This window comes from Pelodiscus sinensis, chromosome 8, assembly GCF_052426305.1.
Source record: "Pelodiscus sinensis isolate ZL-2025 chromosome 8, ASM5242630v1, whole genome shotgun sequence".
NCBI classification, from domain to species: Eukaryota; Metazoa; Chordata; order Testudines; family Trionychidae; genus Pelodiscus; species Pelodiscus sinensis.
This window is the reverse complement of record NC_143059.1, coordinates 21177503-21195177: the sequence shown is the minus strand read 5'-3', so window position 1 is coordinate 21195177 and position 17675 is coordinate 21177503. Positions and strand designations below refer to the sequence as shown.

The 17675-nt window shown below is 42.6% G+C and overlaps 1 protein-coding gene across 1 annotated transcript in view; it reads left to right on the top strand.

Annotated features, from left to right (window-relative positions):
• The first annotated feature begins 3799 nt into the window (after positions 1 to 3799).
• The window catches only part of LOC112544213 (rho GTPase-activating protein 1-like), a 40395-nt gene continuing 26519 nt past the window's right edge, over positions 3800 to 17675 (top strand). Inside the window, exons 1-2 of the mRNA XM_025179994.3 lie at positions 3800 to 3979; positions 10199 to 10334. Coding sequence (XP_025035779.2) covers positions 3810 to 3979; positions 10199 to 10334 — 306 coding nt within the window. The 5' untranslated portion in view covers positions 3800 to 3809. The remainder of the gene's footprint in view (positions 3980 to 10198; positions 10335 to 17675) is intronic.

Below are 17675 nucleotides of genomic sequence, written 5' to 3'. Positions count from 1 at the left end.
TTGTCATCAGAGAGTATGCAAATGAAGAGCTTATTTGAGCCGTTTTTGTGCAAGGAGTATTTGTGCAAAAACAAGCAGTGTGGCCATTTCCTTTTTCACAACCTCCCCTTTTTTGTGCAAGATCCTTATGCCTCCGAGGATCTTACGCAAAAAGGGGATTTTGAGCAAAAAGTTGACAACCACACTGCTTGTTTTTGAACAAAAACCTGTGCAGAAAAACAGCTTGAATAATTATGCAAATGAAGTGTAACAATATGCTAATCAGAGCTTCATTTGCACACTCTCAGCTGGCAAAAGCTGGCAGTGTAGACATAGCCAAAGTGAATAAGGAAAAGGTATTTACTTATTCCCATAACATAAGAACTAGGGATCACCAAATTAAATTAATAGGTAGCAGATTTACAACAAACAAAAGGAAGTTTTTCTTCATGCAGTGTACAGTCAACCTGTGGAACTCCTTGCCAGAGGATAGTGTGAAGATTGGGACTTTAACACGGTTCAAGAAAGAACTAAATAAATTCATGGAGGTTAGGTCCATCAATACTTATTAGCCAAAATGGGTAGGAATGGTGTCCCTAGCCTCTGTTTGTCAGGGGCTGGAATGGATGACAGGAAAGGGATCACTTGATATTTACCTGTTTCTGTCCACTTCCTCTGGGGCACCTGGCACTGGCCACTGTTGGAAGACAGGATAGTGAGCTAGATGGACTTTTGGTCTGACCCAATATGGCTGTTTTTATGTTGGCATTGGATGTTACCTTATCAAAGTTTAACTATTATAATGAAATTGCAGCCACTTCATTATATTATTTTGATATATATATATATTGATATATAAATATATCAAAATTTCTAGGGCTTTATTCATTACACCTCCCTCTTTGTTGCAACTTAAACTCGCTCAACAGGACTCTTTTAATTAATTCTAATACAGTATGAAACTTGTTGCATGCACATTCTTACCATAACAGTTGTGCTAATCATCTGTTTCACAACCTAGCCAGCCTACTGCTATTTTGAAATAGCACGTCCACACTGATTGGACGCTGGATCGCCTTTAAGGGCAGCTGAAACTGGTTCCAGCAGGGCATCAGGTCAGTAGTTGCTTTGTGTGGCTCCTGCCTGAGGCTATCTGAGGCTTGTGCTTAAAGGGACCCCCCTGTTCTCAACTTTCCCGCTTGCTTGCCTACCACGCCGAGGGACAGCAAAGCATTTTTCTCTCTGTCTGCTTTGGTCGCTCTCGTTTGGGACATCACAGCACTCAGCACCATGGAGCCAGAGCCGCCTCTGAGCACTCTGGTGCTCATGTTGAACATCTTGCTGCATGCCTGGCACCAATTGCTGGAGGCTGTCTGGCACCTTCTGCTGCAGCCCAGCCCCCTAGCCCTCCCTCTGCCGCCCATCCCCCCGCTGGAACCAGTTTCAGCTGCCCTTAAATGTGATCCAGCGTCCAATCAATGTGGATGCACTATTTTGAAATAGCAAAATGCTATTTTGAATTAGTTTTTGTGTCTAGATGTGTTATTTCGAATTAGCTTATTTTGAATTAACTAATTTGAAATAAGTTAATTTGAAATAGCGCTGTAGTGTAGACATACCTTAAGACACTATTAACTCAGAGGGGGTTGAATGCTTTAGAATGGCTTGATTAGAAGACCAAGTCACCTCTCTGGAAGGACTAGGCTTAAGGAATAGGTTCAGAAGTTGCATGAAAACTGAGGTAGACCTGCCACATTGTCATGTCCAGCCATGAGGAGGTGTGCAGTGAAAAGCAGCTTGTAACTACCACAGAGGGTTTGCTTGTGTTTTGCAGCAATCACGGTCTTCGATTAAAATTAAGCAAGGCACAAATAAAGTGGGACCAGATTTCCAGCTCCCCAAGAGGAGAAACAACTTTGGTGTTCCTCTTGAGACGCTTACACAAGAGGCGACACAATACCAAGTTCCTTTTGTAGTGACACACATGGTGGAATTCCTAGAAATGATTGGTAAGTTGATAACTTATTCTGCTTTCTAGAACCTTTGTACTTTTAATAAAATGAAGAGCTGTGACTAATGGCAAGAAGGACATAAGAACATATAAGAACATAAGAATGGCTATACTGGGTCAGACCAAAGGTCCATTTAGCCCAGTAGCTTGTCTGCCGACAGTGAACTCCCTGGGCATCAAACCAGTTGTTGTTAAACTCCTTGTGAAGAGAAATTGTAGAGAAATTAAACAACTCTTTTGATGTGTATGAGATTGAACAACTAGTAACTTCTCTGTTCCCAAATGTCTTGGTCAACTCCTTTATATAACATTTATAGATAGTGTCTACAAAATAATTTATTCTTTTTCAATAGGCCTGGATCATACAGGTCTATTTCGAATCAGTGGCTCAGTGAACAAAATCAGAGTGTTGAAGCATAAGTATGATCAAGGTGAAAAAGTGGACCTCATTACTGATGGAGACATTGATTCTGTTGCAAGCCTCCTTAAACTCTTCCTCAAGGAGCTCCCAGTTGCTGTGTTCCCAGATAGCACACATGCTAACCTTCTTAAAACCTTTGAAGGTAAAATAAAGGCTACATTCATTCAGAACTTCAGTGGCACTTTAGCTGGATGTCTTTTGTCCACAAATGGCTGGCTTATGTACCCATAGCAGAATTTAAACAGTGTCATCAACAAATATGTTAGTGTTTGCATAACTTCCCAATACAAAGGTGTGGCTTCCCAAGTCAGTGTGTCCAGCTGACTTACATGGGAATGAAAATCTCTGGAACAGAAGTTGTTCATAACTCTGAACAAAACATTATGGTAGCTCTTTCAACAGTTTACAACTGAACATTGACTTAATACAGCTTTGAAACCTTTCCCAGGCAGAAGTTAAATGCTGCTTTTAGCCTTCTTAATTTAAACAAAATCAGCATGGAAAGTTTCCTTACCTTGTATACTACTGTGTTAAAATACGTTTGCCATTTAAAACATTCCTTTTTGGAGTGGGGAAAAGTGAAAAGGCTAGGATCACTGGGCTTGGAGTTTTAAACCTCTCCTCTGTAGCTACAATACAATATTTATAGTGCAAAAATGCACTGAAACTATAAATGTGACCAATTAGCAGGGAAATGAAAACAGATGTGGCAGTGAAAAGGTAAAATTTCCACAGCCTTCTCTATCATGAGTCATACAGAATGTGGCAAATCTCCAGTGAGTGAGTCACAGCTGACAATCCTCCCATGTTTTTTCCCATAATGCCAGGGCTAGTAATAGATTTTACCAGGACCTCTGCCCCTTCCCCTCCCAAAAGGGGATGAGAGCTAATCTCCCCGACCCAATCCTCAGCACCACCTGTGGATCTAGCTGCTGCAATGGTAGCCACTGGGAGCCCTGGGTCTTTTTAAATTGCCAGACCCTGGTGCAACTTTCCTCTTTGCCCCTCCACCCCCATTGTCCTTGTCTTTGGCTACTATGTAGACAGTTGGTAACTCTCCACAAGAAATAACAGGAAACTCTCTATTTTTCTTTCCAAAAGAGGAGGAATGCCATAGACACAAGATAGAGTCCAAAGACCTACAGGAAATTCCAGTAACTAGGAAAGCATTCATAGGTTAAAGCTAATATGTGAAATAATTAGAAGATTAGACTAAAAACCCTGGCTCTTTGGCACATATACTCGTTTTTCCCCTTAGTGTCTTCTTTGAGAGAGATCTTTATAGTAGAGTGAATTGTGTAGTAAAGCTTGTATAGCTGTGGTCATGCGGGATGCTTAGAATATCCAGCTATTAGTAACTGAATTAAACCTTCATTCTTCACAGATAATAAGAACCACATGGCTGAGTGTACACGATGTCTGAAAAGGTTATTAAGCAACCTGCCTCAGGCCCATTACATTCTATTCCACTTCCTCTCTACCTTTCTGTTGAAAGTGGCATCACACAGTGACATGAACCACATGACCCTGGAAAACCTTGCCATTGTTTTTGGGCCTACCCTTTTCCAGTAAGTATTTTAGATTTATTCTACTGTTGTTTTTGCTCGTCCCTCTCTTTAAAACAAGAAAAGCCATAAGAAGAGATGAGTCAGAACATTGCTGAGAGAGCCTGCTGCATACTGAGGAATCAATGAAAGAGAAGCAGAACCATAAACAATAGTGCTAGGGAAGCACCACCTCACCCCACAAAATCTGAGTGCATGTGCCTTGAACATCAGTAGAGGTGAGAGGCTCAGCTGACCTGGCTTTACCCTGCCCAACATGATCACTTTCTTCATTATCCTCCTGGCTCTCAGTCTCTGGGTTGTCCTAACGCTAGGAATGGGTAAGTGGCCTACCCTATTTCTCCAGTGCTTTCCTGGGTGCTGGAAGTTCCTTTCTTTCTCCAGGTGATACCAGCTGTCTTTTCAGAGGTAGCAGAAAGCAGTCAGACCCCTCTTCCCCTCTGAGGGCAGCAGAGGTGGAGGAAAAACAGACTCGTGCTAATTTTAAAAGCAGGTGGTGTGGACATCCCATGTAGTTAAGAAACCCTTAGTTGGCAAACTGAGTGATAATCTCCATGGGGTACTTAGGGATGCTTTCAGATTCCTATAAATCTTAATCCTTCCCTCAAGAGAGTGGAAACTACCTTCTCACAATGAAAATAAAATGAAGTGGTGTTACTCTTCAAGTTTTACTCCTCTGCTTGCTGCTGCATTATTTGCTCTGCACAAAGAGCGTTCAGTACAAGACAGCCACAGGGATGACTCTTCTCTTGCTATCTCTTTCCTCATTAATTTTAAAAGTAGTTCAGTCACCTGTAACTGCAGATGGGCGCCTAGCATCATTTTCAAAAACAGGTAGGCAGTGTTCAGAAACACCTGGGCCCTCACTGCTAGGGACCTTGATACCCACTGGAACACACAGCCTCAAGCTGGTTGGCCAGATTCCTTATAAAAAGTATGGGGCAGGAGCGAAGGCATCTAACAGCTAGTTCCCCTGTCAGCATGCTGACTTCTGAGGAGCCATCTAGTTTCATCTCTTGAAAATGTATAAGTCCCACCACTCTGAGACCTAGTCTTAAGCCTTGCCCAAGGGACAGCCATGCAGAAGATGGTGGCAGACCTTACTATCCCCTGCCTTGGAGTGAGGGTACTTGCCCAAGACGTGTTCAACTCATTTCCTGATGTGGCTTAAGGATGTGAACCTGGATTTCCTGCCTCCCCTCTAAGTGCTTTGACCACTGAGCTACAGACTCATTCTCGTGTGTTTTCTGGCCCACTGTATTTATACACAGTGAAAGAGGTGCCACAGGCTGGAGGCTAAAGCACTCACCTGAGCAGTGCACAAGCTAATTTAAAATTGCTGCTCTGTGTGAGACAGAGGGGAGAGTTTGAAGCTGACTTTTCCACAGCCTGTGTGAAAGTGCTAACCATGGACTTGAGGTGAAGGTGGAGGCAACAGACTCCCTTACAACTATTTTGTGGGTGTTTAGGCATGCACTTAATGCCTAAGAGATCAGTATTTTCACACGAGGTGGGTGAGGAACTGTGAACATCTAATACAAGGATCCTTCAGGATCTTTGGTATCTTGGCACTGAGACTGACATGGCAGTGCATATGGTCTCAGACAGAAACTCGGGCATCTCTAGCATTAGATGACAGCTGAGCAGGGGTCTTGAGGGACTCTACAGTTTTTAAATGTTGGGGGTAGGGCCAGATCCACAAGAGGATTTATGCAATAGTTGGTGTATCTAGAATATAGGGGGTTTTCCAAAAAAGTAGCCTTTTTCGAAAAAACTTCACTTGTGTCTAGACTGCAGCTGTATTCTTTCAAAAGTAAATCAAAAGAATGCAGCAGTTTTTTTGATCATGGTAAACCTAATTTTACGAGGAATAATGCCTTTTTTCGAAAGCACTTGTTCGAAAAAAAGCACTATTGAATGCAAACTGTGCTTTTTCGAAAGAGAGTATCTAGACTCTCTTTCAAAAAAGCAGCTCACTTTTTTGAAAGTACTGGTTGTAGTCTAGATGTTCTTTTTCGAAAAAGGATTGCAATCTAGACGTAGCCTATGTGCTTAATTCTCATTGATTTCTAGGTGCTTCTGGGTCCAAAAATACCTTTAAAAATCTGGCCTTAATGTCACTATATGAGCTGGCCCTTCAAGCGAATTGGGGCTCAGCTGTAGTTAAGCCATTATTTGATTGCTTCTCCAGTGGAGGGAGGTCACATGGAGTGAGGGAAGATGTGATTATGAACAGAGTCCAGGAGAGGAGAGCAGGATATCAGTCTTCTATGAAGAACAGGATAGTGGGGAGTACAAGAAGGAGCCTTGGGAAGAAGCAGGGAAATTTGAAAAAACCCTTCACAAAGTTCCTCACCAAAGGCTCTTAAGGAATCACGGGATAAGGTTATCTCATGGATCAATAACTGGGTAAAAGACAGGAAACACGAGAGGAGGGTTTTCAGAACAGTACAAGGTAAATAGTTATTTCCCAGAGATCAGTAATGGGGCCAGTGCAGTTCAACATTCATAAATTATCTGAAAAAGGGCAAATTATGAGGTGGCATATCTTGCAGATGCTAGAAAATTACTCAAGATGATTAAGTCCAAAGCAGACTGCAAAGAGTTGTGAAGCACTCTTACAAAATGGAGTGACTAGGCAACAAAATGGTAGAGGAAAGTCAATGTTAATATGCAAAGTAATTTATGCTGGAAAACTGTCAGCTGATGGTCAGGGCAGTGAGTGGTGTGTGTCTGTGCTATACACCAGAGACTTCAACTGCTGAGACCAGGGTCCCATCGCAGTGGGCAACCTGGAGAAGGTTGACGGGCACCCCAAGAAGTTTACAGGGAGAGCTTATTACATCTCAGATTTCAGCTGCTAAGATACAGGATCCCTTCGCAGCGGGCAGTCTAGGGAAGACTGAGAGATGCCCCAATGGATCTGTCACCTGGGAGTGACACGATCCAAAATGCCCAAGCTCTTCCTATACCCATCCCTTATGACCGGCTGAAGTTCTTTTAAATTGAGCTTGGTTCTGTTACAGCAACTGAAGGAGTCAGGTTAAAGCTTAAACAGTTACTATTTTATGGTTACAGGGTAAACTTAGCTGTTAAATGCTACTACTGTGTTACAGATAACACAGCCACTACAAAGGACAGGACAGAAATTACACTAAGAAGTCACTTACAGGTACCATGGAACCCTTTTGGTTTTCAGAGCTCTTATTAAATGCATGCAAAATAGACACCTAGCAGGTATATATTCTCACCCCTGCGTTCCAGACTTGGAGTGGTCAGCGTCTTTCTCTCAATCCCTCTGGAAGAAGTAGGGCGAGGTTGGGCGTCCCACAGACCTTGGGAGACAATCAATACCTGCCAGCAGGTGTAGATGATTGGAGCTCAAATGGGGTGGGCTACTAAACCCCTCTTTATACCCCTTGGGTCACGTAGGCTTCTTCCTGGTCTCACGTGGCCAATTAGGAAAAATGGCTTTGAATGCCAAGTTTCCCACGAAGGGTGCAAAGCATAATTCACACCTGGGAAAATGCAGACAATGGGCACCTCTGGTATGTGATGGGTGAAGATTCCTCTCCTGGGACAGTGCAGACGTGTCAATTACTGGTACTAGCCATCAGGACGGCGGGAGGCCCCGGGTCGTCAGCTAGCCCATTTACTGTCTGGTTTCTGTTTATGGTAGAGTCAGGGACAGGCAGCACACCTGCGTTCCCAGGGCATCAAAGTCTGACTGCCTTTCTCTTGCTCTCTGGGGGGTGGGGAAACAAGATGAGGTTCATGTCTGGCTACAAAAACCTAATCGGGGTTACACATACAAAATGATGGGGTCTAAATTAGATCTTGCTAGTCAAGGAAGAGATCATTAATTCATTTTGGAGAGACAGAAAGTTATAATGCCAGTAGATAAATCCATAGTATGCCCACACCTTGAATACTATGTACAGTTTTGGTCACCCCATCTCAAAAAAGACATATTAAAATAGGAAAAATGCAGAGAAGACTAACAAAAAGTGTATGGAACAGTTTCAGTATGAGAAGAGATTAAAAAAACTGGAACTTTTCAGCTTGGAAAAGAGTCTACCAAGGGGAAGATAGGACATTGACAAAGGTCTAGAAAATCATGAACTGTGTGGAGAAAATGAATAAGGAAGTATGTTTGTCCCTTCACATAAAACAAGAAAAGGGGGCCACCTAATGAAATTAATAGGCACATAACACACAGTCAACCTGGGACTAATTGCAAGGGAATGTTTTGAAGGCCAACTATAAAGAGGTTCAAAAAGGATTTTGATAAGTCCATGTAGGATTGGTCCCTCAATGGCTATTAGCTAAAATGGTCAAGGATGCAATCTCATGCTCTGGCTGTCCCTTGGATTGGAAGAAGCTGGGAGTGGACAACAGGAGATGGATCACTCAAGAATTGCCATTCTGTTCATCTTCTCCAAAGCACCTAACACTGATTTATGATGAGCAGGGATACTGGGCTAGATGGACCATTTGTCTGACCTAGTGTGGTCACTCATTCAATCTTAACTTGAATTATGAGGTGGAGGAAACAAGTCGTTTCTGATCCCTAAGACTATAACTCACTGTAGAGGATGGATTTGGGTTTCCTGAATGCAGCCACCCTCTGAGGAGTTACAGCAATCTGTGCTATTGGTTGCAGTGAAAGGACAGAGTGACCTCCAGGAGATTTTGCAGCTAAGCGGGAGAAGGAGTTTTTGAGAAAAGTGTGCTGTAGAAGAGAAGACCCTCAGAAATGAAGGGATGGTCCTAATGAAACTGGGGCAGAAGATGTTTGGATTTCTACTGATGCTGCATAAAGGGCAGATCTCTGGCTAAGCCAGTTCAGCAGCCAGCCTGTGCTGAAAGCTGAGAGAACCATCAATGAAGATAAACTGAGATAGTGAGAGTTCCACGCCAGGCTGGGAAGATGCTTGTTACACTTGCCAATGCAAGTTTGAGTTTCTTCTAAAAATCCCAGAATCAGATGTGCAAAAACGAACACCTGATATTATTGCTGAAAATGTCTTATGGACCATTTTTATCTTTTTTTAATTCTTACAACCTTGCAGTGCCCCAATGTGTGTGTCTGCATTTTAGACTTCATTTTTATGCTCTTGCTTCTGCCTGCTTCACCATCAGATAAACTCAACTGTTTACAAACTCTCTTCCTGCTTAATTTTTTGCTCCATTTACATTCCAGGTGCCCATTCTAGCCATCATTATTGCCAGTCCTATTTTATTGTGTGTTATAGCTTTTGGAGACCTGTCATATGTATAGAATTGATGGTGTGAGTGGTGCTAAGGCAGCACCATGCCTTCCCCTGCCATGTCTAGTTTTAAGATGAACCTTTCTAGCACTTCTTGATGTCCAGGCACAGGTCTCCAAGTGGTCACTAACTCAGCACGACTTTTAGTTGCTAGGCCGATAAGGCCCAGGTCTTGGTAACATTTAATGGTTTGCAGTTCAATACGACATTTTTAATTTAAATAACCTTTAAGGATACCCAGGACCCCTTTTTTAAACTGGATCCAAACTATACATTGGGTGCCAGTTGTAGTGCTGATCTCCTACTAACCTAATTTGTCTTGACTAGAAATTAATAGTTAAAAAACATGTCTAAGGCCAAGGGAGATTCTTTATGTAGTATGGGGGCATGTATGTGAATCCTGTTCACTTGACAGAACAACATTACAATCGCTATATGCAACTAGGAATATTTTCCTAGATCTAATTTAACTAGATTCCTTTTATAATACATGCAAATATGCAGACATGCAATGGCTATACTACTGAGCAGCAATTTCTGAAAAGAGTATTTTGTTCTTTTGCAATTTACTGATTTAGAGCTGAAACCATATGTTCCATGAATTGTAGGGTTTGAATTCCAAACCAGTGTTTGAAACAAGAGCTACGTTTTACAATGAATCTTTGTAGCATTTCCAAACTAGAATCCTGGTTTCAAAATCCACCAATCTCCTAAACTTGCAGGTGTGAACCTCATCACAGTCCAAGCAGGCCTTTAGCAGGAGTTCAAAGCCCAACTTTGGCCAGAATAGAGCATTCGAGGGATTGTCATTCCTGTGGCATGTGGGGACTGTGAGCCAGAGGATAAGGCCTCTTCAGAAAGGAAGTAGAATGATCACAGGCTTTTTCCTTCCTATTTTTGAGGGGACTGGACAACCACTAAACATAATCTATTTATTTTTTCTCCTGTTTAGGATTCCTTTCAGTTCATTGGCTCATGAAAAACAAGTGCGCTGTAATGCACTCCTGCTGTATCTGCTCCAGAACCATGAGATGCTATTTGCAGACTCTGACAGCCATTCCTCACTGACACAAGCAGACAACTTACAGGTAAGAAATTTGATTCCAACAGATCATCAAAGGTGCTTCATTAGGTTGTAATGAATTTCTATCTTTAGGTTTGCATATTCAAGTTGTAATACATCAGTTCAGCTATATAGGCTGACAAAAGTGATCATCCATTGCATGTCTCATACACATGGGAGACTTTTATATGTTTTTAAAAATTTTCTAAAGAATGTAAACCAGAGTAACTGGTCAAGAATAAAATCACCCCATTTTTCTACTTGAAATATCCAATAGCACCATTTCCTTGCTCTAAGCCAGGGCTACTCAACATGTGGCCCGCGGCCCATTTGTTTGTGGCCCGTGGTACAGTTTGGGTTTACATGGGGCTTGACACATGGCCCACGAGTGGGATCCTTTGAACATGGCTGCCACTGGGAACACGCTCCACAATAGTGAGGAGTCTCTCAGGCGGGATGAGCATTGAAAAACGTAAGTGGACGAGCTGGCTGGAACAGACAGGTCCAGGGTGGCAGCATTTCTAGCCCCCAGAGAGGAGATGCCAGAAGTGCCGGGGCATTGTGGGAAGTGCTGGCTGCTTAGCTTGTGGGCAGAGCCAGAGAGGTGCAAACTGGCTCACACTTGCTATGTTTGGGTCTGGCACCGCAGCTTGAGGCTTAATCTTTGTATTCATGCCCATCGGTGTGAAAGAAGCTATTTGCAAATATTTGCATATATATTTGCATGTATATGCAACAACACTTTAGTTGTGGCCCTTGGCATGTTCTGTGAGTATCATTATGGGCCTTGGGGCTTCCAAAGTTGAGTAGCCCTGATCTAATCCTTCAATTTCCAAAGGCACTTCTTCAGTCATCTTCCAGACTGCTATATAGTGGTGACTAGCAAAGGCAGAAGGGTAGAAATGCCTTTTCAAAGTCTATTGAGTTAAAGACTCACTTTCTGTCCTCAGGTATGCACTGCTATAGAATAGTGTTAGTTCTTCAATGTGTCTGTTACATTGTGTTTCTCAAAACCCTTATGATTTTGCACTTAGTATGGATGACTTTCCTTCTAGAATAGTACTATTACTACATGGCTTTCCTCCCACTCACCCCAGATTTCATCCATTATGTATTGTTGCTATTCAGTTTAGATCTTTTTAAAAATCCACTCTAGGAACGCAAGGTTGCATAATAGGTTAACACAGATCTAGATTCATGTCTTAAGTAGGTTTCCTCCTAATGTTACATAATGAAATTACATACAGTATGATACAACTCTGACCCTGGACGGGTTTACCAGGATTTTGCAGGTCAGGATTTTTACACTGAAGCTACCAGTGTAAGATGTATTGTCCAGGATGTCTGCATTGAGCCAGGCCACTGCTAGTGATTCCTCACTTTCCTGAGCTCCAGCTTCAGCCTCTTCTGGTATTTAGGGATGGGGGGCAGAGGGAGCGCTGGAGGGGGGGATCTTAGAGGGCTTTTACTCTAAAGCCAAAATCTACATCTAACTGTAACACACAGTCCATCTCAGCACTCCTCTGGAATGGTCTCACTGGGAATAATGTCGGGCATGTTAATAACTTGCCAGATACAAAGGTAAAGCAGTTCTATGGGGACAGGGCATGTAGACAAAGAGTTTGCTCTGTCAGGGATCTAATTTTATTGTCATAACTTATGTCAGGAGCATCTAGAATTTTGGTTAGTCACTCCTTCAGGTATCTGTCTAACTAACAGTACCTGCTTGAAGTTCTCTAGGCAGAATGCAAGACCTGATAATATTCAATACATAGATTTCATCAAAACACTAAGCAGCAAACCAGGCCAATTTTTGGAATGGAAGGCAACTTTAATACCTTCTCTTGCAGGAAGGATTTCAAATGCAAACTCTGGCCTTACAGCAGTTACTCTAATATTTATATCCACACTGAGGGTATGTCTACACTACAGAGTTTTGTCGGAAAACGGCTGTTTTTCCAACAAAACTTGAGGAACATCCACATTGCAATTGTGTTCTTCTGAAAGAAAATTGAAAGAACAGAGGGATTTTTCTGACATTGGTAATGCTCATTCTACGAGGGTTAGACAGGGAAGGGGAAGAGGGAGTTCTTTCAAAAGAAGAGGAAAGAGGAAAAAGCACAGGTCCCTGAGGGTACGTTTATACTACATGGCTCCGTCGATGGAGCCATGTAGATTTGTTTGTTTGGCAAAGTCAAATGAAGCCACGATTTAAATGATCGCGGCTTCATTTACATTTACATGGCTGCCGCGCTGAGCCGACAAACAGCCGATCAGCTGTTTGTCCGCTCAGCGCGCTAGTCTGGACGCTCCCCTGCCGACATCAAAGCCCTTTGTCAGCAGCCCCGTTATTCCTCGTGGGATGAGGTTTACCGGGGCTGCCGACAAAGGGCTTTGATGTCGGCAGGGGAGCGTCCAGACTAGCGCGCTGAGCGGACAAACAGCTGATCGGCTGTTTGTCGGCTCAGCGCGGCAGCCATGTAAATGTAAATGAAGCCACGATCATTTAAATCATGGCTTCATTTGCCTTTGCCTATGTGTCTAATCTACATGCCTCTGCCGACAGAGGCATGTAGTCTAGACACAGCCTGAGTGGCCACTCCATCCATAGTAATCACAGCTGAAATGTGAGTTAGAATCAATTCAGTGTGGATGCTATCTTTCAAAAAGGCAGATTGCTTTTTCAATGCACTTTTGCAGTGTGGACGCTCTCTTCTGGAAGAAGTTTTCCAGAAGATCTCTTCCGGAAAAGCTTCTTCTGAAAGAAGCCTGCAGTCTAGACATGGTCTCAGTCAAGGATCAAACAAATCTCTTCTATATGTATTGCATCCTCTTTTGTGTATCAGTAGGAAAGGGAATTTTTGTATTAAACTTCTCTTTAGAGGCTTGCTGCTGCCAATGTTACTAGAAAAGGCAACTTTTCAGACAAAGTAGGATAAGGAACCTCAGGTGATCAGACTGTGGAAAGGGAGGAAAGAACTCCACGGGTGCATCTAGACTGGCAGGATTTTGCTGCACAAAAACTTGCCAGCTGTCTACACTGACCACTTGAATTTGCGCAAGAGTACTGATGTTGTAATGTAAGAATTCAGTGCTTCATGCGCAAATACTTTGATGCTCCCACTTAGGGATAAGCCTTCTTGCACAAGAATACTTACGCAAGAGGGCCAGTGTAGACAGGCACCTTAATTTTTTGCGTAAGAAAGCCCGAAGGCTAAAATGGCCATCGGAGCTTTCTTGTGCAAAAGCGCGTCTATACTGGGCATCCGTGCCAATCTAGATGCTCTTTTGCAGAAATAGTTTTAATGGAAAAACTTTTCCATTAAAAGTATTTCCGCAAAATCATGCCAGTCTAGACCACATGTTTATTTCTTCCAACTAGTGAATTCTAATATAAGCAGCAGGATCCGTTCTGAAAACTAATTACAAGCTATTTAGAGAGAAAAAAATTGAAGCTAAATTTAAGTGTAATCTGACTTCTGGGTAAAAAATGCTTTCTGAGGCTGGCATGCTATCAGTGAACTGAAGGATCATTCGGGTATGTTTTTAAGCCTCCAGTTGGGTTTTCTATCTTTTTTAAAAATAAATTTAAATGGAGAGAAAAACTAATAGAAAACAATGGGTCATAGGTGCACCATTGAAATCAATGGATCCACATGGATTTGCACTAAGTGAAGATCTGGCTCACTCCTTTTCAATTTAGCGCTCCAGAAAACTCAGACCCCTTATCTACTGATCAGATATGGTACAAGTTTTGCCACTTTTGAGTTTTACCTTAGGGTATGTCTACACTAGCCCCCTAGTTCGAACTAGGAAGGCTAATGTAGGCATTCAAAGTTGTAGATGAAGCCTGGGATTTAAATATCCCGGGCTTTATTTGCACCGTCCCGTCCGGGCGCCATTTTTAAATTCCCCTAGTCTGAACTAATTGCCCGCGGCTACACGCAGCAGTCAAATGTTAACTTGAACTAGTCCTCAGTTCGAGTTAACTGTTAAATCCCGGGCTTCATTTGCAACTTCAAAATGCCTACATTAACCTCCCTAGTTCGAACTAGGGGGCTAGTGTAGACATACCCTTACAAACTTATAATGGAAACATGGGGAAATATACAAAAAGCATCTGCAGAGTGACTCAGATTCACAAATCTGCAATAGTTCCTGAAGTAGCAAGGAAATTATCTTGGTCAGTCACTCTGGCTGCAAGTCCTTGCTATTCCTATTTTCCCTTGTAATCCTCTTTAACCCATCCTGTATCCTCCTAATGCTCATTATTGGTGTTGTCTCCATTAACTCTTCCCCTTTATCTATTGGACTAGACCAGGCATGTCCAAAGTCCGGCCCGGGGGCCAATTGCGGCCCGTGTTCCGGTTTAATACGGCCCCCCAGGTAATTTGGCAATATCTATCTTTTATGGCCCCCAACGAATCCATATGTATTGAGATGAATACAATGTAAAATCTCAGTTAATGTCAGTTGGTCTAAATCAGTTATAAATATATTTGGACACAACATGTATACTTGGTGTTATGTTCCTGTTCATATTTTTTGAACTTAAAAGTTGACAGACAACCTTTATTACCAATAATATGTAATGTACTTTACAATGTTCCTGACATATTTCAGCTTCCTGGATTTTTTTTTCATCTGGCCTTCAGATATGAAAGGCAGAGTGATTTAACACCTGTTTAGATTTGTCATCCATGTGACGAAATGAAAAGTATGCCATTTGCAATAAACTTTGCATAAAATAGTTAATTTTCATTTAATTTTAATGGTTCAAAGAATGTCAGGCAAAATGGTCGGCCCTCATGCATGTTCACTTCATCAAATCTGGCCCTCTTTGAAAAAAGTTTGGACACCCCTGGACTAGACACTCTTCTCTTCTTCCTTACCCTTCCATCTTCATTATCTACCTGCTGTACCCCTTCTTCATTCTCCAGCTCCACATACCTGTTCTTGAGCTCTATTTTTCCTTCACTGACCCATCTTTTCCTCTGCCTGGTTCTCTGAGTCACATGCTTCCACTGTCCATTTTCTTCGCCCAGCAGTCCCCCCTCTGAGGCCCTTGGTCCTGCTTCCATCTGCATATTTAAGCTTTCCCCTTCAGCCACGTCATGCCTTTGCTCCATCATCTGCTCAAACCCCCTTCTAAACTCGACCAGAGTTTCCACCTGCATATCCAGTCCTCGGATCTTTTCTTCCATCAGCGCTATCAGGCGACACTTCATGCAAACAAAACACCTTTCAGGTACCCCCTCCAGAATCATGTACATACCGCAGCTACCACATCCAATCATCCTCCTTGTGTTCTCTACTACTTGGGCCATGGCCACTACTGCCTCTGTGTTTTATCTACTTTCTCACCAAAATCCTATTAGTCCGGTGAACACACAAACAGACCAAAACACCCTCTCCACAGCAAAAACAAACCCCAAACAAGTTCCACAATCCAAACTCCCTTTACAAACTCCCACTCAAACTCCCCTGTTTACAGCTCTGTTTTTATGGCTCCTGTGCTGCTGCCTGACTAGAAGGATACCTTTATAGGACCCCTAATCAATTAAGCCCCGCCCCCAATCAGGGCTCAGCTTCTCTCCCAGCACACTGCCCCTACAAGCCTCTACACATACAAACAATACAAATACAAAACCAAATACCAACTTCTCCTCCAACAGAACTCCCACTCAAACTCCCCTGTTCTATGTACATCCCATTGCCCTGGCACAAACAAACCCTGACTTTGCTTTAAGTCATAATAAGAGGAGATTACATACCTAATTTGGTGGCCCTCATTTTTATTGTTCAGGAGGAGTTCTTCAACAAAAGGACTCAGATGGACACACATACATAGATTAATTTTTAGATTCAAAAAAGCAAATGGATCCAGTCCGAGACTGTCACTGTAGTGACCTCTTTCCCAAAACTTGAATTGTTTTATGAAAGGTAAATCTTGTTCGAAACTGGCAATGCCATTAATATCCTTGGTGCAGTACCGGCGGAAGGATACTTAAAATACTGAGATGATAGACCATTGAGTTAATGAGATTGGGCCTAAATGGATAAGAAAGGTAAGGAAATACTTAATACTCTTCTTACATCTACTCAAGTTCCTATTTTTGCTTGGCCTGCACAATCTGTTCCTAGCCCTGCTGCTTGATCCTTTTACATTTGATATGGAAATTTTATTTGGATGTTTATATTTTCTTTCCTTTTCCACATTAACTACTCATACAATTAAAAAATTAATGACCCTCTAAATCTTTCATTTACCCTTCTCTAATATCCACAGCAAGAGAAAACAAATGTTCTTTGCATTTAACTTGCATGAATTGCACTTGTTGTGAGAGGGAAAATAGATTTGGAACATCAAAGTATCTTTCTGCATATTTTTTCTGGGAGCATTTCTTTCCCCTCCTCCCACCATTGGCTCATCTGACCTCTTTCCTTTCCAAGTCTGAGTTGATGGCTAGAGTCGTAAGCACTTCATAGGCTGCTTCATAGTCCCTCTTGCTACTGCTTTATATCAGCGTAATTTCTCCTAGACCATGGAATTATATTAAAGTGAACAGAGAATTGGACTCATGGTTCGTGAGACGATGAGTTAAATATCTGAAAGGTGGGTGAAGATTGAACACTCTAGAAGATGCACAAGACAGTATTAAATCGTATTTGAATTTAAAAAGACATTGATGTTAGCTTAGCACTTGTAGCCTTCCTGGAAGACATGGGTTTGAATAAAGAGACTGTTGAGGAGATTTTAATGTGGGGAGGAAGGAAAGGTAGAGTGGGAAAAATAAACTAACTGGAGAGGCAAGGTTGGCCTCTGGCACGAAGCAAAGGATGAGAGAAGATACAGGAGCAGAGACCAAAGTTGTACAGAACCCTGATGTGAGAACAACAATAATCTCTGGGAGCCCAGAAAGGAGAGGGAGCTAGTATCACGAGTGCAGGCCTAACAAGACTGCATAATCACAGCACAAAAGCTATTACTAGAAACTTTTTAAAGGTATACAAGGGGGCTGTGCCCCACTCGCCAACCCCACTCTCGCTGGCTCCTTCACGGGCAGAGAGTCTGTTAATCTTGCACTGAGCCCACCCGTGCTCTCCACAGCCCCAAGTCACTCGTACTCTTCTCCCCTCCCTCCCCATCACACCTCTGGATGGGCCTCTGTATCTAAAACCACTTGGCTAATCCCGCCCGCTCGCTCCCTTTATTTGCCAGCCAGCCCACCTTCCGCACTCTTTCTGCTCCTGCCCCACCTACCAATAAAATAGTTCGCTCTTGTACAGAGTTTGGAGCCATTCCTGGCAGCGAGCACGGGGAAGGGCTGTGCTCTGCGGGTTTGTGAGCCTCACGTGTAACCAA